This window comes from Cylas formicarius, unplaced genomic scaffold (assembly GCF_029955315.1).
Source record: "Cylas formicarius isolate icCylForm1 unplaced genomic scaffold, icCylForm1.1 PGA_scaffold_6__28_contigs__length_40554024, whole genome shotgun sequence".
Lineage (NCBI taxonomy): Eukaryota > Metazoa > Arthropoda > Insecta > Coleoptera > Brentidae > Cylas > Cylas formicarius.
The window spans coordinates 31,056,319-31,082,434 of record NW_026844347.1 but is presented as its reverse complement, the minus strand read 5'-3'; the positions used below and the strand labels follow the sequence as shown (position 1 = coordinate 31,082,434).

The following is a 26,116-nucleotide window of genomic DNA, read 5'->3' as shown; positions in this document are numbered from 1 at the left end:
TGGCCAATTGTTTCAAGCGATCAAGGTTGATTAATAGGAAAAGCTGCTTATATGCTAATGAATAAACAATTAATCGGGGCGCACCAGTTATATTGGGCCAATAGGTTCAAAATGGATGGTTGGAAAAACTACCAAACAGTTACTCCGCCAGATGCGTTGCCGAATATATTTTTTGAATTAAAAATATTTCCAAAAACATTTAAATTCTTTATGCATACGTTCACGTGCAAAATTCAATATGTAGTGTGTAATTTAGTAATGACGGTCGAAGTTCCACGAGAAACCTTCCTTCTCTTATAATATCCAAAACGTATGTGAAAATCCTGTTGAATTTAAGTTCAAATTCCTTCACAAAATGTAGATTACTCCTAAAAAAATCATTATTGTCTGTTGGTTGTTTATTTATTACTTGGTGTTAGCCTGTTGAAATAACTAGTAATTCCTTGTTTGCTGTAACTAGCGATTATATCAAGGTACAGGAAGCATAATAACATCCTATGGGAGGTATTGGGTATTTGGAAATTATTTAGATTATACGGGATATTCCAGTAAGAGTAATAGAGAAACAGACAATCCTAGAGAATTGAAAAACAAAATCAACTAAACCTTTCAAGGGAAAATGTTAGAAATTATTTTCTAAAATGGTCACCCAGGACATTTATTTTTTTGTGTGTTTCCACAAAAAGATGGAATATTCGTCATAGTTCTATGCTTACTGATGTTTGCTCTATCTTTGCAAGAAAAATGGTGGGGGATGTTTTAAGATTTTCAGGAATATATATCGATAACTCTTAAAGAAGTTTTAATAAACTTAGACTCGTCGAAAAGAGCTGATCCTAGCCTATTATTTGTGGATCATTAATAAAGGCTGAACAATCAAGTGAAAACCCATCCGAAAATATGAAGAAGAAAACTTTTTGTGAAGCATTTGTCCTTTACTCGTTATTATTAAAATTATTATTAAATTATTCCTAATTTACCAAATAAACGTCTAACCTATTATTTAGAATGCCAGTTTTTTGTTATTTGTCTTTATTACTTTTATTACTTTAGACCGCACAAAATTATCAATTATCCGTTAGCTGACATTACTACCAGCCTGGCATTAATATATTACTATTAATTTTGTATTGAAATAATTATTATTAGTCTTCATTCCTACGGTACTTTTCATGGGAATGTGAGAAATAACATACAATATTTATATTTTTATATTTATTTTATTTATATATATTATTATAGCATAAATAAGAGATTTTATTTGATAATTTAGAAATAATTGGATTAGGATAGGATAAATAGGTACATCGAGATGAGTTTTTCACTAGTTTATTGACACTTATTTATTCGTTGTATTTGTTCTTTTTCCCGTTTTTTTCTGCCATTATGTCATCTGGTGACAAGGCAAGCAATCACTAATCGTCTAACACGATTGAAAGCCTTTTTCAACGACGCCAAGATTTTTTAAAATACAGTATGAAATTGCGCCTTTGGTGTCCATTTCAGTAACTACCTCAGACACTCCGTCCGGGTGTCCCGAAATTAGACGTCAATATTTTAACGACGTATGTGTGATCCAAAATAAGGATAAAAGTTCATATAAGCTGGGGTCCAAAACGTTTTAGTTTTTAACATACAAGGTGTTAAATTTGAAGAGGCTATTTTTTGTAAATATTTTCCAAACACATAAAAATCTTTAAATAAAATTTGGTACAGTTACTAAAATTTGTAGGCTCTATTTAACGAACTAAAACTTAGTATTGGATTTATTATCTTCAGGAGCGCGTGAAACAGGAGAGGCGTGGGAAAAATTTGCCCCAAGTTTTCGTAATTTGGACTGTAGAATTTAAAAATCTGAAGTTTTATCGCACCTGGTTAGAAGACACCGTTTTCGAGAAAAATGCTTTTGAAAATGTAATTGCACTTTTTTTTATTTTAATGTTTACAATCGAGGCGCAGATAATCATTAGTAAGCCTTGGAAGTTAATGACGCGTTTCAGTTGTTTGTTTTGCTCTGTAAATAAAAATTAAGTGTCAATTATTCCACAGTTTTCAATTTTGTTCATTGTGAGTGAAAAATAGTTTTTACTTAGATTGTTTTTATAAATCATTTTATTAACGAAAGACAAATCAAACTATCAACATTAAAGCTAATTATTCCAATAAAAATTATAAACTTTACATTTTAAAGAACGTGCTCAAAAAGCTCGTATTAACATTAACAGAAAATCTAGATTTGTAATTAAAATTTCAAAAGAATTTTTCTCGAAAACTGTGTTTCTAGCTAGGTGCGACAAGGGTATTTTATTTACGTAGAAACATTCAGACTTTCAAATTCTGCAGTCCAAATTACTAAAATTAGACAAACAAAAAAATTGGGCCAAATTTTTCCCACGCCTCCCCTGTGTTACCCACCCCTGAAGACAATCCAATACTAAGTTTTAGTTCCTTAAATGGAGCCGAGAAAGTTTAGTAACTGTACCAAATTTTATTTAAAAATATTTTGTTTTACGAAAATATTTACATAAAATATCCATGACCTCAAATTTTACACCCTGTATGTCAAAAACGAAGACGTTTCCGACTCTAGTTTATATAAACCTTTATCTTTATTTTGGGTAACGGAATACATGGTTAAAATATTGACGTCTAATTTCGGGACATCCTGTATAGTTAAGCGATACATTGAAAATTTTTAAAATACTTTATTGTTAAATTTCTTGGATATGCCAGATTCTATTCTTATATAAATAATAAGGAAAAATTATTTCGTGGCGGATATTTATTGAAATATCCAAAAGTTTAAATTTTTTTGAAAAAAAAAAAGATAATTTTCGTTTGATTTGGGAGCCATCAGTTATAAGCTGTGTCGTTCCAAAATTAGTTAAATACTAATGTTAAAAAATTGTTTTTCTAAGGTCAACAATGAAACAAAATGTAAAGTGCGGCGATAGGTACTTAGATTTTCGTCTGGTATTCCCGAATAATTCCGGACACTCTTTTACATTCTAATTGATTTCTTGAAAAGCCTTGCTATGAATTCATTGGTAGCCAATTCGCTCATTTTAATAAACTCCCGCTTAAAAGAAATGAATATTAACTAATCTAAACGAACTCGAACTCAAATTAAAACGAAACCGTCAAACTCAGGGCAAACTAAAAATGTCGAATTCGCCTGCTCAGTACACGGAATTGAAATTGCAGAAAATCTTCGGTTATATTTCGAAGAAAATGTTTACGTTGTTTACGAAACGTCCACGAATTTTCCGGGAACTTTAAACGCTCGTTAACGTTTAACGTGACGTTCCATATTTTTATTAAAACCTAAGTTTCCGCGGTAAATTAGTTAGTTTTCTTATTAGACTTACGTAAGTTACCGCGCTTTCAATAATACGGACGCAAACTTTATGAAAATCCCAATGAAACATAGCTATTAAAACGCAACCCTACGGCGTACTTTTCCATCCACCGTGTTCAACGTTTAGGAAATTTATAATTGAATTTGTAGACTATTTACCGAAAGGTAAAAAGAAGGCATAATATTAATTCCGATCAGCACCCTAAAACTTCCAGAATAAAGTTTTTTATACATAAAAGAATACATCAAATGTACAACCATTACAGTAAAATGTAATAACAATATATCGCTATTTCTTTTCAATACTTTAATAAATTATTCTAAAATCTAATACAGAAGTAGGAAAATTATTCCAAGAAAAAATTTATCCTTAAATATATTTGAACCATCTTGAAAATTTCTTCAAGAAAAATGAAAAAATAAATACCGATAAGTTGGAATACACCGGGTGACACAAGAAAATGGGATAACTTTTAAACAGCTTGACATCGCGATTTGAAATTTGGAAGGATTAACATAGGCTGAATGTCCATTTTTTTGACAATATGTAGCCAATAGTTGAACTTCTGATTTGAGCGGAAACGACAGTAACTTTCGAATTTTAAAGGGGACAATCTATACTTTTTTGCATTTTTGAGTTCAGGAGATCATTCTACGTGACATAGGATGGTTTTTATCATTCTTTTGTTTGTTTTTAATTTTTATTTAATTTTTGAAACTTGCGTCTAGGAGGCTGTGACCATCATAAATACTCTTTACCGGGCCACCTGATCATACGAAAAATTGTAAATGAAACTTTTATTTATTTGTCTAATGGCAAATAGCATTTAATGTAATGAGCTATTAATTAACAAAACGGTCAAAAAATAATCTCACAGGAAGGAAAAAACCAGATAAGTAGAACATTTTTATAAAAACAGAATATTACTTAGGTGGCTTTGCTTCTATTCATCATCATGTCGGCATGATTGAAAATCCTGACAGTTTGTACATTTTTATACATTATTAGGGAAAACAATATTTAATTTACAAATGGAGAAAAAGTTGATATGTTTCTGATATACGGGGAATGCAGAAAAAACTCAAGTCAGTAAGATTAAAAATGCAGAAGAAACTCTCGACAAGCTCATGCAGTGGAAAGGAAAAAACAGATTAGTAATTAAAAAGAAAACAAAAATTCAAGGAAGAATTTCTTCTGAGATTCAACAATCAAATTTTTTTGTTGAAAGTGTTTTATTATGGGGAAACAGTCAAAAACTAAGTATTGCATGTATACGTACGTCATAAGCGATCAGCACTTTTTATCGGAAACTCAGTAGAACAAGAGAATAGATTTTTTTTCCTTTTGAAATCTGGGATAATTCAATACAATATTTTAAAAATCTGAAAATAAAACCTCTACAATGTCGGTAGAATCGATTTGAAAGTGGTATCAACGAGTGTTACTGTAGGGCAAGTTTTACGTTGACACAAAACATCACATGCATTTATTTTGGAACTGGAGTTTTGTATTTAATTGAATTAAATAAGTGCAATAGATATTTACTTAATAACCAATTTATTTTAAGATGAAACATTCATAGAATGTTGTATACGACACTCCCTGGCTCTAGAAATTATATTCGGTGTAACCCTTCCTAACATTTCTGAAGTTATACTATCAAATACAGCCGATATTCTCCGCTGCAATTATTGTAGGTCGAACACAGTAGCTACATAAACACGGTCTTTCACGTACCCCCAAACAAAAAAATCTAACGGTGTCAAGTCCGGTGACCTTGGGGGCCAATTGACTGGACCGTGTGTTGAGATTAGTCTATCCCCATAAACATCACATAGGTGTTCAGTGATGTCTTTAAAATTTTGGAGAGGCGCGCCATCCTACTGAAAATACATATTTAATGTCACGGCAAGACGCAAATCATCTAACGAGTCTTCAATTTCATTTCATGGGAATTGTGAGTATCGTACACCAGTTAAGACACCATGAAAAAAAAACAGGTCCTGTACAGACATTGATTCCGAACCGTTCTTGAATCTGTCCGGGACGAATAATTCTTTGATTCTTTAAAGACCAGTATCTGTTCTGTCATCAGTGAACAAAATTAAGTTAACTAAATTATTATTTTCATGTTACAAAGTCGGCTTCATAAAGATGTTGATAAAGGTTATACTTAAAAGAATGATAGCCGTGTTTTCTTAAAATTCTCCTCACAGATTCTCTTGAGATGTCTAATTCTAATGCCACTTCTCTTAGCGACGCAGCTGGATTTACGTTGACGTATCCCACAACATTGATTTCCATTTCTTCACTTATAATAAAATTATCATGTCGATTATTTTGTGGATTTTTCATTTTCAATTCCAGCTTTCTGAAGAAACAATGTGCAGGAAGACGACGTCCCGGATAGAGGGTTGCACAGAATGCACGGGACTGTCTAGAGTTTTTTCTGCATTCCCCGTATATCAGAAACATATCAACTTTTTCTCCATTTGTAAATTAAATATTGTTTTCCATGATAATGTATAAAAATGTACAAACGGTCAGGATTTTCAATCATGCCGACATGATGATGAATAGAAGCAAAGCCACCTAAATAATATTTTGTTTTTATAAAAATGTATTTACTTCTCTGGTTTTTTCCTTCCTTAAAAACTTTGGTGTCAACATGTTGCAAAAAAAGTAGCGACTTTAAAAAGCTTTTGTTCCCACTAGGGTGCAATTTGAAAAAATTAGGTTATCCTAAAAAATTAATAGTTCATTACAGTACAGTAAAGAAAAGTTCATTTACAATTTTTCATATGATGGAGTGACCCGGTAAAGAGTATTTATGATGGTTACAGCCTCCTATATGCAATTTTAAAAAATTAAATAAAAATAAAAAAAACAAAAAAAAAGAGAAAAGTCATGTTATCTTACGGATCTCCTGAATCCCAAAATGCAACTGGAAGTGCAACCATTGACTACAAATTGTCAAAAAATTAGACATTCAGCACAAGTTAATTTTAAATAATACCTAAATACCTAAAAGTGCTATAGGGCCATATATTGTCCCATGGCGCCCTTCAGAGAACTCTGTAGGTGGCTTATGTGAGAAGAAATGTCGGGCATATTAACGGACATAATGCTCCCTTCCAGATTATACGTATTTAATTGTATTATTTAATTACTATTAAATAATATATTAAATAAATAGAGTTTCTGTAATAAATTAAAGTTGTTTTTAGAAAAAAAAAAACTATTGCAATAATAATATAAAATATTTCGTTAAATTATAATTACATCATGGCTAAAAAACAATAAGAATAAAATAAATAATAAATACATAAAATAGTAACACGCTTATTTCTTACCATTTCTATACGTTTTCCTTCTATTTGTCGATCTTTACTCATAAATAGCCAACACAACAGACTTCAAACAAAACTGGATACGTAAAAAATACAAAATATCATAAAAACCTCATTTACTTTTTCTTTCGTATCTTTCTTTTATTATATTATGTAGGCTAAAGGTTTAACAATAATCAAAATATAACAGATTTAAAGATAATTTTAAAATAAGAAATAACTAAGTAATAAAAAAATAATATTAATAACAGCATATTATGTTAAAATAATTTTGAGGCAAACGGAAATTTTTCATTGATCTGTCTATAAACAAATCAAAATTTAATCGTTTTCTTTAAATAAATTATTGAAAAAAAGACACGCGGTTCCTGCCCCAAACCTTAGATTCTCAAAAAAGGGAATCGTTTTTGTCACAACTTAGTCATGGAGAATAAAGAATACAAAGTATGTGTGAAGTTATAGTGGTATAAATTACATTTGGTTAAAAGCTTAGTATATATTGAATGTTTTAATTAAATTGCACCTACAAAAAATATTTACCATTGCATATCAAATATCAATAAATCTAAATATTTTTTATACTATACTTCGCATGGCAAATATGCTAAAAAATAAAGTTTTCTACATATTTGCTCATGAAAATTGTAGAATATTCTTTTATAAAGACAGGATAGCAACAGGACACATTCTGAAAGCTTTGTGGATATATTTCAGAGGTTTTAAGTTTTAAACGTCCTTTAAGAATATTTTCATTCAATAACTGCTCAGTTATGACATGTCAACATATATTCACAAAGTAAAAAAGAATGGGTAGGCCATCGTGATAATAAGAAGTGCTTCGTTTAAATACTCATATGAAGTAAAAATATACGAAAGTACTTAAATGGATTCACAAATTAATAATTTATGGGTTTTTAAAAATATAATTTTAATTTACAAAAATTCTTAAATTTGTGCATTTTTTTCATTAATTTTGCAAGCTAAATAATTGCATTTTAAAAAAATATAATAACATAATTAGTAATTAATATTTCTTCATAATTCTAGGAATTTTTAAAAAATCTAGATCTAATAATATGTCGCTTTTTACAAAGAGGCATATGGAGCAAACTTGTTCGATTTTATAGTAATAGTGTTACAATGAAGTAACATAATAGGGTGCCCAAGTTCACAGAGATGAACTTGCGTCAGTAGTAACAAACCTATGTCCACACTGTTATTAATATTTCTATTATTGAAGCCACTTAATAAATAATCAAATTTTCCCTGAAATGGGGGCCACTTTTCCATGGACATCCCGTATACATTTTATAAAGCAATTTTGACAAAACGGATGCCAAGCATTCTATGGAAATCCTCGGAATAATATTTTATCGGCAGCCGAGAGTTTATGCAGATTGCTCGCCCAGTTCAAAACAACCATTTTAACGATTCCGTTTATCTTAATTTTTTTTTCCCTTTTGTAGCGTTAATGCACGCCTTAGTGTTCGGCAACGTTACCGCCATTATCCAGAGGATGTATTCGAGAAGATCGCTTTATACGATGAAATGGAGGGATCTCAAGGACTTTTTTACCTTACATCAAATCCCGAAGGAACTGAAAAATCGAATGCAGGATTATTTCCAAACTATGTGGTCGCTTAATCACGGGATTGACATTCACGAGGTAAGCCAACAATTCTATTTATAGACAATTTCTTTATTTTGGTGACGAAAATGTTTTTCCTTTAAATTTTTCTGAAGTTGCGGAACCACCGGTCGGAACTGCTTTTGGTAATTCAGCTTTTTGAACTGGCAAAGTACTAAAAAATACAACTAGGAAAGTAGCACAACTATTTGATATATTAACGTACCATGCGCTGTTAGATATACACTGAGTTTGACTATTGAGATAATTCTCAAGCTGTTGATGTATCAAAAACCATGCACCTTTACCTATTATTGAGGTCGAATAGAGAGATACTTGGCTCCTCGAGCTGTTGATATATCAGCAGGCACCTTTCTATTGCTATAAGATATATACTACGGTATCTGAATTAGATGCAACAGGGTGTTCAAAATAAACGAATATATTTGGATCATTTTAAATATACATCATATATATTATTGTTTTTTCTGAAACACCTTACAAAAACCTATAACTTTTCTTAGTATAGCATATTTACCCTTCTTTATTTCCAAAACTATTGCTATAATATAATATAACAGGGCTTTGTTAAGTTTAAAAAATCAACAAGAAAAAAAACTTTGTTGTAGCAGTAGATAAAGCAATAGACAATAAATTTTGAATTCGCAGAAAAAGTAAATAATAATAAATACCTGTTACTACAAATTAACTTATCTTGTTTTTAAATATTATTATGGCGCAGTAAATGTTCAAAAATATGCTCTTCTACTTGTATATGTTTTTAGAAAAAATGAAATATTGGAAAAACTATTTGGTTTAGTATTATTTAGTTAGTTTAGTATTTAGTAAGTATTGTTATTAATAATGAAGTACAAGAATTTCAAAACGAATTCAAAACAAAAAGTAAAAATAGAGTTTGCCACTTTTAAAAAATGTATGTTTTATTCGTCGCATTTTTTTATTCACCCTGTATATTTTAAAATAATTTTAAATTGTGCATTCTAACAATCTTTAAACCTTTTGCCATTTTCTCACAACTTTCGAAAAAAATGAGATAATTAACTTTACTCAATCCTTGACTCACTCTGTACAATATATATTGGTATAGTAGGACTAGACGTCTATCGAATTCATTGTTCTTCATTTTCGTTAGAACTCAGCAAGTGGCCGGTTTTCAGTTTCCAGAAAAAAGTGAAAAATGGTTTATATTGAAAGCACGTGAGATTACGAGTTCTTTAGAGTTGTATCGAATAATTTAGTTGCATAGAATAAAGCACCTTGTCAAAAAACTATCACACACATCACTGTACTAGGTAGCTAACTAGGTACGTATATAAAGTTGGTACCATGTCAAAAATAAATAAGTATAATTAAAAATGAATTTGACCTTTGGTCAGCTTCACTCTTACTCTCACTGTCGTCGTCATCCAAGTGCACAATAATTCTTTCCCACGACATTTACGTACGAAATTTGCATTTTTAAATTCGATCATACCTTGAAAGGATTTTATGAAAATTTGTACCACGAAATTGAAAGGCAATTAATTCATTTTAAATGTTTCGTCCAATTTGAATCTGAAAATAAAACAGGGTTATGAAAAATTCCAAAATTCATCTAATTTGAATCTGGAAATGAAACGGTTTCTCTATGCAACAAAAATCCGGTTTTGAAAATACCAAAAAAGAGGGAAATGAAAAATTCCAAAAACTATTAAAATTATTGGGTTTTTTTTTGAAGACCAGTTTAACTTTTTATCCGGACGAGCGAATGAAACTTCTGAAATTTGTCGGAGAGTATTTTGCTGCTGGAAATCAGGTTATGGTGTTTCCTCTAAGCCCATCTTCCACCTGGAATGCGATGCAGAGTAGATTTAACTTTTATCGTATACAGCGTGGAAAATCCAATTTAGGCGTCCTTAAGACAAATGGAATATACATGTCAAAAACTAAAACTAGCAGTAATTGCGTTAGCTAGAGTTGCGATTGAGAAGCTCGTTTTCTATTCCGGAAGCGTAAATCTTTACCTGCCTTGTCGGAAAATGTGAATCCTGAAATCTTATTCTTTTCCTTATTCTCGGGTAACTTCGTGTTTAGTTTTCAAATGAAACGTCAGACATGAATAATATCGCAGAATCGTGGCCGTTTGACCCCATATGTTATGGGAACATTTTCAAAAGTATGATTTAATTTTACGGAATTCAGGGATGTTGCGCCTTTCTCAGGGTATAAAAAACATTTATCTGAAATTCCAACCAGTCTACCTTCGTCACGTAGCACAAGCCAGAACTTCCTACGTTATGCCCCTGCTTGACAAATGATATAGAAATTCATGCCAACAGTTTTCTAACCAACGTTAATGTTGTAAATGGGGAGTGTAATTAGATGTGTCTGTAAAAAGCACAATTTTACTAAGTAAAAAAGTTCTAGATCAGTGGTAGTAACTCAAATAACAAATAAAAAAATACAGTCTTGAAATAATTATACTTTCAACTAGCAAGCTGTTTACTTACATACATGATTGGTTAGTTTCTTGGTGTGATTTAATTTTCGATTCTACTTTTTGAATATTGGCATCTACTCCAGGATATTCCTAAATATAAAGTCAGAAGTCATTCTTTGCGTCATTCAGTTAAACATAATTATTTTCACATTTGTTTTAGGTTCTGCTTTATAGCTTTTGCAAATTTTGAGATATTTAACCCAAATTAATGATACCATTTTTTTTAAAGAAACTTCCACAGGCTACTGTAATACTTTTTATAAAACTTCTGGATTCCTCCTGCGTGGGTTTTTGTTGAGTCGAACTAGCTAACGTCTCGCCAGTCATCCTGTTGGCTTCTTCAGAGTTTGACTGAAACTGGCTCGCATTTTACTCGGTGCCTGCTTTTATATTGTTTAAGGTGGGCGGAGCTAAGTGTGTAGTGTATTTTGTAGTGTATTTTCACCACAACCTTCCAATAGCAATGAAACCGAAAGCAATCCCATACTTGCTTATATTCAAAACATCACCGACCACATATCAAAGGTTCTAAAGAAATATAAAATATAATATAAAAATCACTCAACATCTTCGATCCGTCAAAGATCAAATTCTATTTGAGATGACAAGAGTTTAGAGCATTCCATGCATATGCGGCAAAGAATACATTGGAGAGACCGACCACGCAGGAGGAATCCAGAAATTTTGTAAAAAGTAGAACGGGATACAAAGTTCTTTATCTAAGTCAAGACAAAATGTTAAAACCAAGAGACAATCTTTATCTTTATCAGGGATCGCATTGTGGCTCCATACTGCTTGATATAAATAAATTTGATTTTATAAATTTGTAAATTACGGATAATTAGACATTAATGACAACCCATAATGTAGAAGCGATTTTCACAATCCAACTTTCTTCTTTAGCTCGTACATCTTTTATTCATGTTTTAGGTTATATCAGAGATATTGAGATGCGGTTTTCAATGAATTGTTGGCCCCAATTTAAATATTTAATAACGTATTTAATTAACCAAATTTTATTTTTTTATTATGTTATGAAACTCTATCTGCCGGCAAAGCAAGCAATCGCAGTAGCCTTACCAATTTGATAGCCTAGGAAGCCCATTTTAGAGACTCCAAGTGTATTAAAATGCGTTAAGCCTTTTTGAAGTTATCAATATTTATTTTCGATAATATTCTAGCACCCCCCCCCCCGCACATACTTCCAGAGAGTGTTAAAAAAATGCCCCAGTCTTACTCAATACTCTAATCTATCTAAATACTATTTTGTAGACCCAACAATTTCAAAAACTCAAAACTTATTTTCAGTACGCAGTACCTTGTTCCCCGGTATAAACAATAATGAATTTTTGATAGTGATTTTTCCATTTTAAATATTTAAACGTCATAATATCACTTCTACCTCTTCATGTACCTCTTCTAATCGAAGGTCGGCGATAACCACAACAAAGTTTTCTCGCCTTTCTGTAGCGAGTATGACTAATGTTCATTCCAGTACATTGTTGGATTTTTTTCATCCATATATATCACTGATAAAACTTATATATGGTCAGTGTTGTGGTTTAGGTTTGGAATCATCCAAAAAGAATCGTATTCTATCCAGCTTATTTAGGCTATGTATTAAAAGTAACAGATCTAATTACGGATATTTTTGGTACATCATTTTAAGTTTCATTTCACCAAAAATCATTTTTACACACAAATGCTTTCCGGTTCTTGATATTTGTTACTCATGAGAGTTGCACTAAAAAATCTCGAAATGTGCCGTGATTAGATTTTGCGAAAAGTCGCATCCTCAAGTCGCCCATTACATTTTAAAATGATTCATGTTACTACGACGTAGTTCACGTAAATTGTCTCTTACAGACTTTAAAAGAGTTTCCGGAGGAGTTGCGGGGAGACGTTTCGATGCATCTACACAGAGAAATCCTCCAGCTGCCCATATTCGAAGCGGCATCGCAAGGATGTTTAAAACTATTATCGCTCCACATAAGGGCGAATTTCTGCGCACCAGGCGAATACTTGATTCACAAAGGGGATGCCCTCAGTTACGTTTATTACATCTGCAACGGATCCATGGAGGTCGTACAGAACAACATGGTCGTCGCCATATTAGGTAGGCCAATTTTAGGACGGATTTGTTTTCAAAGACAAATATTTTTAACAGTCGAAAATTGTAATTAATATAGAATCATTATAAAAAAGTAATGGAATTCATAAGTCAATAGTTTAGCCTTCCTCGAACCTTGGAATATGCCATTAATTCGTCATACCAATGAATATGTCTAAATACTCAAGTTGGTGTAAAAAGTAATGTTATAGTATATCAAAGAAATTTGACACAAAAAATATTATTTTAACCTTTCTTTATATTTATGTCACAATCATAAGATCATAATTTTATATTAACAAAGTTTTTTGTTCCACTGATAGTCAAAAGATGACTAATTAGTTATTGTTTAATAAAATGAGAAAGATTGTATCTTAATGACTATGAATTAATATGAATGGTAGCTATAGGGTCCGGAAAACGTTTGTTGTGTAGGAAATTTATCAACGACATCCGCTCGAGCAAAGTAAGTGGAAAAAGAAAACCAGAGCGTAATAGAAAAAAAAACTTAAGGGGCGTAGATAAGATCCCTTTTTTACGGCAAAGAACTGTCCAATAAAACCAATTTGTCGCTACTTTTTACAGAGACGAGACGATGTTCTCGATTACTACACGAAAATATAGGGTTATATTCGAATTTAATGGGTCATTTGGCAACTCCGAAATTGATCCTGCGACCATATTCAATTAATTCACCTCACGGCTGGAGCAAATACGTAAATAGCAAGTGTCACATAAACCATAGCATGTTCTAATTAGTGTTCTAACATCAAGCTAACGTTCTAACCAATTCTACTCGTGTTTTTACAGATTAGTCTGACATTAAAAATCTATCGTTTACTTTTTACAATACTTCTGGATTCCTCCTGCGTCGGTTTTTGCTGAGTCAAACTTGCTGACGTTTCGCCAATCATCCTGTTGGCTTCTTCAGGGCTTGACTGAAATTTGCTCGTATTTTATTCTGTACCTGCTTATACCTGATATATAGGAGCTAAATGAGAGGCATAAACACCGTCTCGGATGACTGATTCCCATATCGGTGGCAGGTAGAGACCTGAGTCGCGGTTGTTTATAGATTTCTATATACTTTCGTTGGTGGAAAAACTGATTACATGCGAGAATTTTAGTTTTATAGAATAAAATTTTATGTCCCGTTTCATGATATGCGGCAAAGAATACATTGGGGAGACCGGACAAAAAATATCAACTAGACTAAAAAAACAAGAAAGATCCTTACGACTAAGACAAATAAACTCATCAGCTGTTGCCGAACACAATCATGAAACCTGGCATAAAAATTTATTCCATAAAACTAAAATTCTTCCATGTAATCAGTTGTTCTACCGACGAAAAATCTAGAAATCTAGAAATCTATAAACAACCTAACAATCTTAACCGCGACGCAGGTCTCTACCTGTCACCGACATGGGAATGAGTCTTCCGAGACGGTGTTTATGCCCCTCATTTAGCTCCGCTCCCCTCAAACAATATATATACAGGTACAGAGTAAAATACGAGCCAGTTTCAGTCAAGCTCTGAAGAAGCTAAAAACTTAGGCAGGAGCAATCCAGAAGTTTTGTAAAAAGTATTAGAGTAGCCTGTGGAAGTTTCTTTGAAAAATAATATATCTTTTATTTGAAGATTTAAAAAAAAACACATTTAACTTATATGCACTGGGTCACACAATGTCAACATTTAGGGGGGTTATTTTTGGATCTATTTTAAAAAGAATATGTCATAAGTCTTAGCTGTCTTCACTACTATACCTAGCAGTAATTTTTTAAGAAAAAGTAGATATTATAGTGTACTTAAAAAATTATCTGATTAAAATTGCTTAGAAATGGTGGAAATAAAAATATCTATGACAGATATTATAATATGAAACTATTTATTAGTTAAATCTTTCTTACCCTGTATCTCAGGCGTGAAGTTATCTTCTCAAAGTTGGTGCAAAAATCATGCCCTTGAGGGATCACATTCTATTGGAAAACACCCTTGTAATTCGTCTTACCAGAAGACTGAAAAAGTAGTGACCTGAGAAAAACAAAAGTAAAAGGAAAAATATACAGAGGGGTGCAAAACGCTGTTGTAGTTATTTCTATATTTCCATTTGTATTCACTTTTTTAGTTTTAGTTATTTTTTCGAAGTCATTTCTATCGTAACCTCAGAGTAAAAAACAATATTTTTATGTGAAAATGTTAAGAAAAAAAAGCAAATCCTTAGTATTAACTACAGAAAATATTTCTCATATTTCCGCCAGTCCAATATAAAGGCGCTTTACCAGTCGGACGTAGACAGTGTTATTCAAGCTATAGGCGACATATACACAATCTAATACCCTAAAGCACTGAAATAAAATGACAAATGGTAAATAGTAGGGAAGAAGGCATTTTTGAAGTTCTTTTAATTGCAAAACATTAATTTCTAGGTTAATAAATGTAATGTGTTTTAGTGTATATTATTATTAGTTTTTATTAACACAAAAATAAGTCACAAGTAAATAAGCACTACTTTCCCTGGGAAAAACAACCTAAACCTCAAAGATCTCGAACAATTTGATAGTTTTTTTTTTTTAACTTAACCATGCTGAAAAGCTTGTTCACCAGTGGTGTGCCTTGGACTACATCATCTTTGACGTCATTGGTTTTCATTTGAATAATAATTTACATATGTATTCAAGAAGTCTTTCATTTGAATCCGGGTTAATAATGCAACAACAAATCTTTAGTTCACATTTGTAAATCACAACAAATCTAAGGTAAAATTTTTACTGGTCTTTCAATTGCCATACCTACAACATATTTGTGTTGTTAAAAAAAATTCGACTATCGCGGCTCGGAAAAACATGAAAAAAGTAATAGGCCTTTCAGCATTTTCAGTGCACGGCTGTATATAAAGCCTAAATAATTCGCGTGCGTTTATAATTACACTCCAACTGCTATCGTTTTATATCCTCATCCATAAATAATCCAAAGGCTTCTCCGGGCGACTATGGAGCCGCGAAATCCAAATTTATACTCGACCATCAAGCGGCTTTTAACGCGGGATGGTATTTAATCGGCTGCCATAATTCTCTAGGTTTTTTTTTTTTTTAATTGCCGCAGGTTAGTTTGGCCATAACGGCAACGTTTTTCCAATTGTTTCAGGTAAAGGAGACCTCGTCGGGTCGGATATCAATATGCACCTCCAGCACTCCTCAAACGGAATGTCAGGGAACGATGGTGGCAACCGTGGTTCAGGTAATCAGGATATCGTGATTAAGTCCAGCAGTGACGTACGTGCCCTTACCTATTGCGACTTAAAATGCATTCATATGCAGGGCTTAGTGGACGTGCTAAGGTAAGTTTCTGCAACATGTTTGATTTTCTAAAACGTCGACCTCAAATTTTGATTTTTGTATTTATATTACGATAAATATTCAACTAAACCACGTATACAGGAGTCCATTATTTCAATATAAACAACAAAAACAAAAAATGTTTAGAATAAAAGATTCGTCGAAAATGTTATTGTGAATTAATTAATTATTATTACAAATTTTTATTGTTCGGTTTATTTAGAAATGTGTTTATTGACCACGCGCTATATCTGTATTTATGTATTTAATAGTTTCCACAGTATCATGACAAAATAAGTAAGAATATTGTCTGTTTTCCACTTAAAAAATAAATTTCTAATGGTTTAATGAATACAAGACATTTTTTGAAATAATCGACCCTTCTTCTCTTCTCTATTTTAGGATGGTACTGCTTTAACTTTCTGATATCAGCATACCAATCGTTTGACATTTCTTATTAGATTTAGATTTAGGAAATGGCGTTTTTGTGTTATTAATTTACATTTTGTCATGCGCTATGGTCAATACAAATAAGTAACGCGCCACTTATATCCAGACTTATGTTTATATGAACTTTTTAGCTCTTTGTAAGATCTGCTATTATAGGTCATGTACCAATCGTTTGATTGCTTTTTTTTGTGGTATTTTTCTGCCCTTCTTTTGACCCTTTCGTTTAGATTATCATTGGAATAATCTAATATTATTATAAATTATTATACAATACTGTCAGCATAAATAAGTAAACAAAGGTGATAACTTTAGACGGTTAAGTGAACCGGCTTTGGCAAAAAAATATTTGCATCAGTTTTCTTTCCTTTTATTTTATTTTTATTTAATTTGATTCTAATTAATTGCTAAGTTTTCTTGCAGCAGCGTCCCATAATTGAGTTAACTATATAGTGAGTTTTATTGTCAGTTACACGTTATTTAGTGACCTATAAAATCTGGCGGTCATTACATTCAATATAAAACAAACGACTGACATCTCACACTTCTGATCTCCCATCTCTGCCATAATGACGTCGTATTTTGCTACGTATATTAAATCGGATAATAGAGACTTCCATAAAAAATAATCGGCTGGGTGTGATGTCTGACAAAATTGACCGTCCTGGACGTTAGTGGCAAAAGTCGCACAGATACAATCTTTGACTGAATAACTTTTACACTAGGTGTAAGAATTATATTGTTTAAACTTTATTAACATGGTTTAGAAAACCAAAAACAAAGAAGAAACAACAAACAAGAAGTAATACAAAATGTAGCTCACGTGCACAATATAGCATGTAAAAATATGAAATAATTTATTTAATTTAAAACGTTCATTCTACCATTGTTTTAGGAGTTGTAGAAATTCACACTTTTTTCTACATTTCTATATGAACCTAGCAGCGTAACTTGTCTCCTTTCAACGGAACACATTACATTGGAAATAATGTAGTGAGCCTGTCCAATTGCATTCATCGTCAAAATTTCGTGCTATATAAATAAGGATTTACAAGCTACACGTTTTCTTTTTTTAAACATTGGCAATTTCATATAACGGTTTAGAAGCAAAAGAAGTACAAAGGAATAAATCAACGTTAGAAAATTTTGTAATTTCATTTTTCAATTTACGGAACACAAAGGCTAAGAAACTGTAATGGGTTTGTTTGACAGCGTGGTTCCTTAAATTTTCTTCTTATTAGTATATCAATTAAAAAAATTGGCAATAAATATGTTTCTGAATCCATTGCTTAATTTTTTTAAAATATGCAAATATACTAAGACCCTCGATTAAATCATAGAAGTTACTGCTAAAAAGTTTAAAAAATATATTATTTTAAGGAAAACTACAACGCAACTTTTTTTTATTTACAATTTTATTCCTCCGCCAAAGGAATTTCTACTCACTGCGTCGAACGTGATATACATTTATTATTAATTCCGTTACTCAAATGAAATTACGTTAGTGCCCGCGAGGCTCTAGCGTTTTCGTCCTTTGCTTTCAAGCGCGTTTGAATCGACTCGTTCGTTTGTACCGTTGCCCTTAGAATAATTACTTTGCAATCCGATATTTTCTAAATGCCGTTATCAGTCGTCCGTTTTTTTTTTTACTTAATCAAAATTATTAAAGCGAGGCATACAGTGCGATCGTGTTGTTTCGTGGTATAATTACAAGACCAGCGACAAATTTGGTTTATTTACACTACAACTCATTTCATCGTAAAATTTGATATACTAAAATTGTTTGCTTTAATATGCTGAATGTGATGAAAATGCTTATCCAGGGTATCTAACAAGTCACTCACAGCAACCAACTCTCTTCTTCTAAAAAGAACACCCGTTGTATTATTTCTTTTGTGAATTTCTGTGTGGTACACGAACACACAGGATTTACCAATCATTCACATGCAAAACTTCGTTTTTTCAAATGCAAGTCCCTATATGTTGTTGTATGGTGTGTGGCAAAATTTGATGAAAGCGTTAAAGATGTGAAACAAATGGTGTTGAAAAATCGTCGAATCATTATTAGAGAAGTAGATGATGACGTCGGCATTTCTATTGCCTCATGCCATGCATTTTTTTCCAAATTTTTGAGCATGGAAAGTGTAGTAGCAAAATTTGTTCTGAAAGTGCTTAATTTTGAACAAAAGGATCGTCGAAGGAGCGTCGCTAAAGTGCCGTTAAACGACGTAAATGATGATCCTGATATACTCAACAAAGTCATAACTGGTGAAGAATCATGGGCATATGGATATGACATCGAAACGAAGGCCGAGCCGTCCCAATGGAAGAACCCAGAATCGCCAAGACCGAAAAAAGCACGTCAAGTTCGATCAAATGTCACGGTTTTGCTTACTGTTAACGTCCAGAATTATGGGAAAACAATCCATGCATTTTGCATTACGATAATGCACGTGTTCACTCATCGTTGCTTTTGTCTAACTTTTTAGCCAAAAACAAAACCACAATAATGCCTCAGCCACCCAGATTCAGTGGACATTGCCCCCTGCGACTTTTTCCTGTTCCCAAAACTCAAGAAACCCATGAAAGGAAAGGGGTTTGGAACGATTGAGGAAATAAAAAAAAAATCGCGGGAAGAACTCAAGGTTATACCACAAAGTGCTTACTAGAAGGGCTTCGAGGACTGAAAATCCGTTGGTACAAGTGTATTAAATCTGGGGGGATTACTTTGAAGGGGACAACATTAATTTTAATATTAATAAAATAAATAAATAAATACTTTTGGATAAAACTTAAAAGTCGCCTTACTTTTTGAAAACACCTCGTATTGTTCTTTCATATTGTCTATCAAAAATCAATCAAAAGACAAAGTCCTTTCAATATATCATTCAAGGTTATACCATAAATGTCAGATAAATTGCAATAATAGTTTCCGAGAACCCACGTATTTCATTTTTTAAGGCCCACACACACCTCCAATCATTCCTAAATCAAATAAACTAGAGTTGATGAAGTCCAGAGACATAATAAGCTACTCTACAATGTTTTTTAGCGTATTCTCAGTTCCCCACATTTTTTCTTCTATTTCTCTCCACATTCCACTGTCTTTATTCCCTCTTGCAAGAGAGTTTTAACGTTCCTCACTTTATTCTCTATTCCATTCACTGTACTGTATTCTTTCTTTTTTGGAATTGATCATGAAGGACATAAATAAACAAAGTCATTACAATAATTACTTCTATATAATAATGTTTTTATTAAAACACTTAATAACCTAACTAGTATTATTCACGTAATGGACACTTGATGTGCGTCCGGATTTAAAGTAGTAACGGTATCGTCAGTATTTATTAATTCATTTCTATAAGGGGTACATTACTTCTTTTACACAGCCACGGAGTGCAAAATCCAAGCACTACAAACCTAGTGTTAAGTTTTTCATATCTCAACATGATGTAATTCTTTGGCAAATTTTGGACACCCTCTATGCGATAAATCAATTTCTAATGTACTATATCTGCGTTTCAGTTTACCATACAAAGGATTACCAGATATTAAAAATGAAATAAAAATAAATTAAAATCACGGAGTTGTGTGAGGTACTTATGAGAAACTGTATGTTGAGTTGAATTATGAGTGATTTGGCATAAATGGGAGTATCTTGTACTGTAATACTTTATATATTGAAAAATTGCGATTTCATCCAGAGATGACAACAACAATAGACTATCGTTAGCCGAAATCTAAGCGGCAGACAGTTATTTAATTAACAAAAGCATTGCGGTTCCAGGTTGTATCCCGAATACCAACAGCAATTTGCCAACGACATTCAGCACGATCTGACTTTCAACGTCAGAGAAGGTTACGAAGCGGAGGTAATATATATTTTGCCCGATTAAGACCCAGTTTTATAACTATTGTTTAGGTTCTAATTTGATTTGTTTCCATTTTATATGAACTGCAATAGTCTTAGTCCTTTTTTCAATTAAATTTAAAGGTGCGTTCGAACCGGAACATTTTAGCTCGAACGAGCCCGGATTGCAGTTGCGTTTAATTAAGTAGAATTAGAGTTAGCATTCTCAAAGATCCTTCGAGTCAATATTTAGTATCCGAAGAGTCCTATAGACTCGATTAAAATTTCAGAACACTGAGCATATCTTCAAATATTTCTTTGAAATTTCATAAAAAAGGGAGGTAATAGTACGGGTAGCCAAGATGATATTCGATCAAGCAGTTCTAATTAAAATTCGATATTATTTTTTTTTAATTGTACTGTAGTGTTAATCGTTTTTTTTTAGTAGAAATTACTACTTTCTTGCAATGAACACAGAAAAAATAATATTATATTATGATCAAAACAAATATAAATTGTACTCAAGAGCAAAGCAGCTTTATTTTGATTTGATGATTTGATAAGAATTCAGAAACTACTTTTAGATTTTGAACTAAACCCATTTATGTGAAAAAATATGAGTTTTATGCATGACTAAAGTGTCTTTCCTTTTGATCAAATATAAAAATGATGTTGACAAAAGTTAATTAGAGTTAAAAACTACTTTTAAATATCAAATTTTATCCTAACTTAATTTTTATCGCCCAAAGATCTAATTGGAGTTAAACGCAGTTTACAACTGTTACAAAATTTCCTAAATGACATTTTTTGATTTTGTCAAAAATAAAAGTACTTTAGTATTGAGTGAAATTCATATTTTTTTAACAAAAATCGCATACAGCTCAAAAAAAAAGGTCTATTACATTTTATGCACACCGACGGAGCATATATTTAATTAAATTTCTAATTATCTCCCGGAGCATCCTTCAAGTTTATTTTCCCTTTTAAGATAATCCCAGATGTATTCAATAGGATTAAGGTTTGGAGAATTTGCTGGCTGGAGTTTGCTGGCTACTAGAAGTTTTTTATAGAATAAAAATTAACACTAATAAAAAAATATATCTTTATGAACCTACCACTCTGGTTTTATTTAAAAAATGTAGACTTCCCATTAATTCATTGCCTACTGGTGCCCACTCTGGCTTTGCCTTCAGTCCGCGTAAGCCCTATATTCAGTTTCCCCCCAGCCCCCTAATATTGATATTGTTAATTGTACAATGATCTAAAAATTATAAATATATTTGTATATAAAAATCGGGAGACGATATCTTATTAGAGTTGCTACTGCTTTGCGATGCAAACATTTTCCTTATTATTTTTTATATACGCTTATCATTTAGAAGTTTAAATCCATTTTTTTAAATTATTCCGTGCTATTATATATAATAAAATAAGTATAACGCGTTCAAGATCTGACCGAGTCTGTCAGTAATTAAAGTCTGCTTCAGAAAAGTGTAGAGTAATAAAACTTCAATAGGTATGCAAAAGGACTAAACTACGGAGTGACCCAAGGGATCCTGGAAGAAGTTTCATTTTTTGACATTGAATGCAGGGTGTGGGTCAATTTATCGATATTGCCTACTGTTATCCATTCACCAACACCGAAAATAGTAAAAAAGAAGAATATTATTTTAAGAAGAATTAGCCATTATGTACATAGTACATAGGAATTGTCATTTCCTCTTGGCATTATAATTCTTTAATCACATGATGAACTGATTTTCGCTATTTCATTTTACATGTCGTGTTGTGTCTTGCTACAAATCACTTCAATTGGTCCCATATAAGTTCTATAGGATTTAGTTCGCTATTGCCATATATTGTTCCTTCTTTATCAAATTTTCAGCAAATTAAATATTTTTGATAATTAACCAGTCGATAATTTCCTGCTTTCTCTAAGATGAAGTTGGAGTCTGCGTTTTTCATTTAAGTTCTATAGGATTTAGTTCGCACATAGCCCATGTTCGCAACTTAGTTGCAATATGTTTTTCTGCTACATTTTCTACGGCGTATTTTATAAAACGATGTTTGTGTACATTTGTTGTATGTAATAGTTCTGTCTTTACCAATTATTTTTAATTACAAAATTTTTTTTACTCGATAGATATAATTTACTTTTGGTTATCCATAACTACTACTGGATCAACCGGTTAATATGTTATCGTTTTACCAAAATAGTATCCAAGAACGTTCACGATAGTCTCCCATATGGCACAAGCGAAAGGTTGGCAAATCTTCTTTCAAAAATCCCTCTTATTGGCGAAAGTTAAGCTACGCCTTGAGCTAAGCGTAATTTCCTATTTTAGTACTCCACAGATTTGTGAAATAGACTATTACTGTTTTCTTTTAAACCCTATCGTAAATAATAAGCGTGTTAAAATGGCCACCTTGTGTACGCAACTTAGTTATTCCCTTCCACTGAATAATTCGGCTGCAAATAAATCGAGCGTATATCCAGAATGTTCGTCCGAGCTAAAAGTTTTCCAATTAATGATTAATTAATTTTGTATATCATTCGCGACACTTTTCGCATGTTGTTGTGTTCATTTCCATTCGATTTGTAGCAAGAATCCGAAGGAAACGGGATAACGTCTCTCACGCTTCCGAGCATCAGCGAAGACGACGAAAACGCACACGAAGAAGGACGACGATCGCCCGCGACTTCACCAAACCGATCACCAATTCACGCTTTGACTAACAGCCCCAGACACGCGAAATTCAATTTGAGGTACGCGTTTCATTTTGTTAATTAATTTTGAGAGAAACTGGGAGTTCGTGGCGAATTAATTTACACAAAACTCTACGATCAGCTGCCGCCAGCGGAATGTTTTCCGATAAGGCCTATTTTGTTAATAAAATATGACTTGTTCTAACAAATTAACGGTGGCGTAAAAAAAGGGTAATCCTGTACGGAATTGGCACCTACCGGAAGTTCCACCAAGAACAGTTCTCTACTGCATATCGGAAAAAAAATATAAGATGTCATAAGAAATTGCGAACAAAGTATTAATAGGCCGAGTTATTAGAAATAATATCAGTCAATATAGATTTTTTTAAACTTAAACTTATTTGCCCTTTTCTGCTAAAACAAAGTTTTGAGAAAGATTAATTAATTATTTAAATGTTTATAATTGCGGATTCGGTCATGAGGACCAAACAAGCTACGTTTAAAAGAGCGTTTCTTACTCTATATTCTACGTTAAAACAATGTTAATTTAACATTAACAATAGATGCTAGGGGGAACTCACTTACCTTTTGTTCAAAAATTTTAAATGCATGTTTAATTGTTACCAATAATGAAGGGGAATAAAAGCTTAATTTCATATCTTTATTTAACCAGAGATATTGGAAAAAATATAATTAAAATCAAAAAAATAAACTCTCAACTGACGTTATTTTTGAGGAGTCAGTAGTCTTGATTATGACAGCTCTCAGAACATATGCGAAAGAAACAATTAGTTTACTTTGATACCGAAGATAATACTATAATACTACACGGATTAATAAGTGAAAGTTACAGTGTTAGATCATCTCACTAGGGTTTTATAATATTTGATTGTTTTTAAATGCCTTTATTAATTGAAGAAGGTGTTGTATCATTAAGATACATTCCTGCAAGGGCTGTTGAGGGATACATAGACGATTATGCAGTTTTCTGTCATGACAACGTCTTTGCGGTTGCAGCAATTACATCAAGTCACTTTTTGGCAACGCCTTAAAATTTGAAAATGATTAAGGGCTTATTTTTCCATATTTATTACTATTTTCTGAATTACTTGCGAAATATTTGATTTTGAGTATTCCATCTTATCAATTTACGAAAACCCGAAACTGAACAAAGTTTGTCATTAATATGTCCATGGAGATTTAAGACGGAAAGATTAAAATTATAATTTGCTGCTGTAAAAGAGAAACAAAATAAATCCCTAGACTCACATTTTAATAAACATCTTATTAAAATAGTAATATTAAAAATAAAATTTAATAAATATCTTATTAAAATTATTTTTATTTTTATCTTTTTTTATCGCTAAATCTTGTTTTGATTTACAGTATAAAATATAGAAAAATAACAATATTCATTCAAATTCGTAAACAAATTTGACATCGAAAATTAATATTTTCACTTCATTTCAGTCATAGGAATGTTTTTATCGAGAATTTTAGAAGATTGTTGCCGAGATTGAAAAGACAGATCATCACGTTTCATGATACTTCTGCGTAATAAAATGGCTCGAAATCCTACGGTTTATATGTCTTTAACGTAACAATAATAAAAATAAAAGTAAAAGGTCATATATAACGAATTTAACACACCCTATTCAATATATTGCGAACTAAAAAAGGATTACCCGTACTGAATTTCATTATCCACTTGACCTTTAGGACACTTTTCCAAATGGATGCACCAGAAGATCATATTTTAATCAATTTTATTATTATTGGACAGTGTATCCTAAATTTATTTGTCACTCTAGAGGGAAAATTGGTACTCGCTAAATAATTACTAATAATTATTCCAAAATATGAAAAGCATGTTTTTTTGGTCCGTTTATTAGGTGACAACAGATCACTCTCGTCTGTGATACGTAATACAATGCGACCCATTTCAAATCACAAACCATGTGATGGAAACAAGAATGTGAAAATAAATGACAAAAGAACAACACAAAGAATTAATTAATTCAACTAAACGACGATTTCAATTAAAATTAAATTACGAAATAGAAAGTACTTGTTCAATATGTATTTTTTACTAAATGAATTAAAGTCAATTTTCAAAAGCCTTTTAAATAAATATTAAAATTATGCGAATAAAGACAGCCAAAAAAACTCACTAGCGCATATAGAGTCAAAGTAAGAACTAAAATAAAAAGAAGCCTCCTTTGTAATTGAAATGTTGTTTTACTTTTATTTTTACTTTGTATGTGTCCATGTCATCTCCGTAATATGTATGCTATGTATGCTAATAAAATCCAATTTTCGTGCCCTTCAAACACTCGAATAGAAATATATTTTAACAAATGGAAATCAACCACGATGTAGATTACAAGAATTCCACGACACTATGCAGAGACGTTCTAGAATTGGCGGCGTAGCTACTAATCACTTAGCAATGCTGCGGGAAAGAGTGGAACGCCAACGAAGCGTAATCACTTCCCAATCCAAATACAATTCGACTGAAGATATCGATAATAAGAGCGAAATAGAGAGCAGGGAAAGCACCGAGAGGCTCGATAATCAAATATCCACGTTACATCAAGATGTGGCAACGTTAAGTCTTGAGGTAAGGCTAAATGAATAAAATAAATTTATTTGCATTTCGATTGCTTTGTTCTTTACTTTTATTTGTATTCGGTTTGTAGCGGAAGCTTCTAACAGCCAAGAAATTATAACAAATAAGGCATATTTTTGAAGCGAACCATTTTTAAAATAGTTATTTTTGTTTGGACATCAATACGCAGAAACAATTAACAATTACTTATATTTTT

At 31.9% G+C, this 26,116-nt stretch overlaps 1 protein-coding gene and 1 long non-coding RNA gene across 4 annotated transcripts in view; one reads left to right on the top strand and one right to left on the bottom strand.

Moving 5' to 3' along the window:
• The window catches only part of LOC132702893 (potassium voltage-gated channel subfamily H member 8), a 135,633-nt gene that overhangs the window by 104,524 nt on the left and 4,993 nt on the right, over positions 1–26,116 (top strand). For all 3 annotated transcript variants that reach the window (XM_060671750.1, XM_060671748.1, XM_060671751.1), the window contains 6 exons: positions 8,176–8,375; positions 12,703–12,952; positions 16,094–16,286; positions 20,522–20,606; positions 23,188–23,351; positions 25,671–25,911. In XM_060671750.1, coding sequence (XP_060527733.1) covers positions 8,176–8,375; positions 12,703–12,952; positions 16,094–16,286; positions 20,522–20,606; positions 23,188–23,351; positions 25,671–25,911 — 1,133 coding nt within the window. The remainder of the gene's footprint in view (positions 1–8,175; positions 8,376–12,702; positions 12,953–16,093; positions 16,287–20,521; positions 20,607–23,187; positions 23,352–25,670; positions 25,912–26,116) is intronic.
• On the bottom strand, positions 10,385–14,945 carry LOC132702899 (uncharacterized). The gene is made up of 3 exons (XR_009618987.1): positions 14,857–14,945; positions 10,847–10,926; positions 10,385–10,724 (listed from the first exon to the last, which is right to left on the bottom strand). It is a non-coding gene; the product is annotated as an uncharacterized LOC132702899 (long non-coding RNA).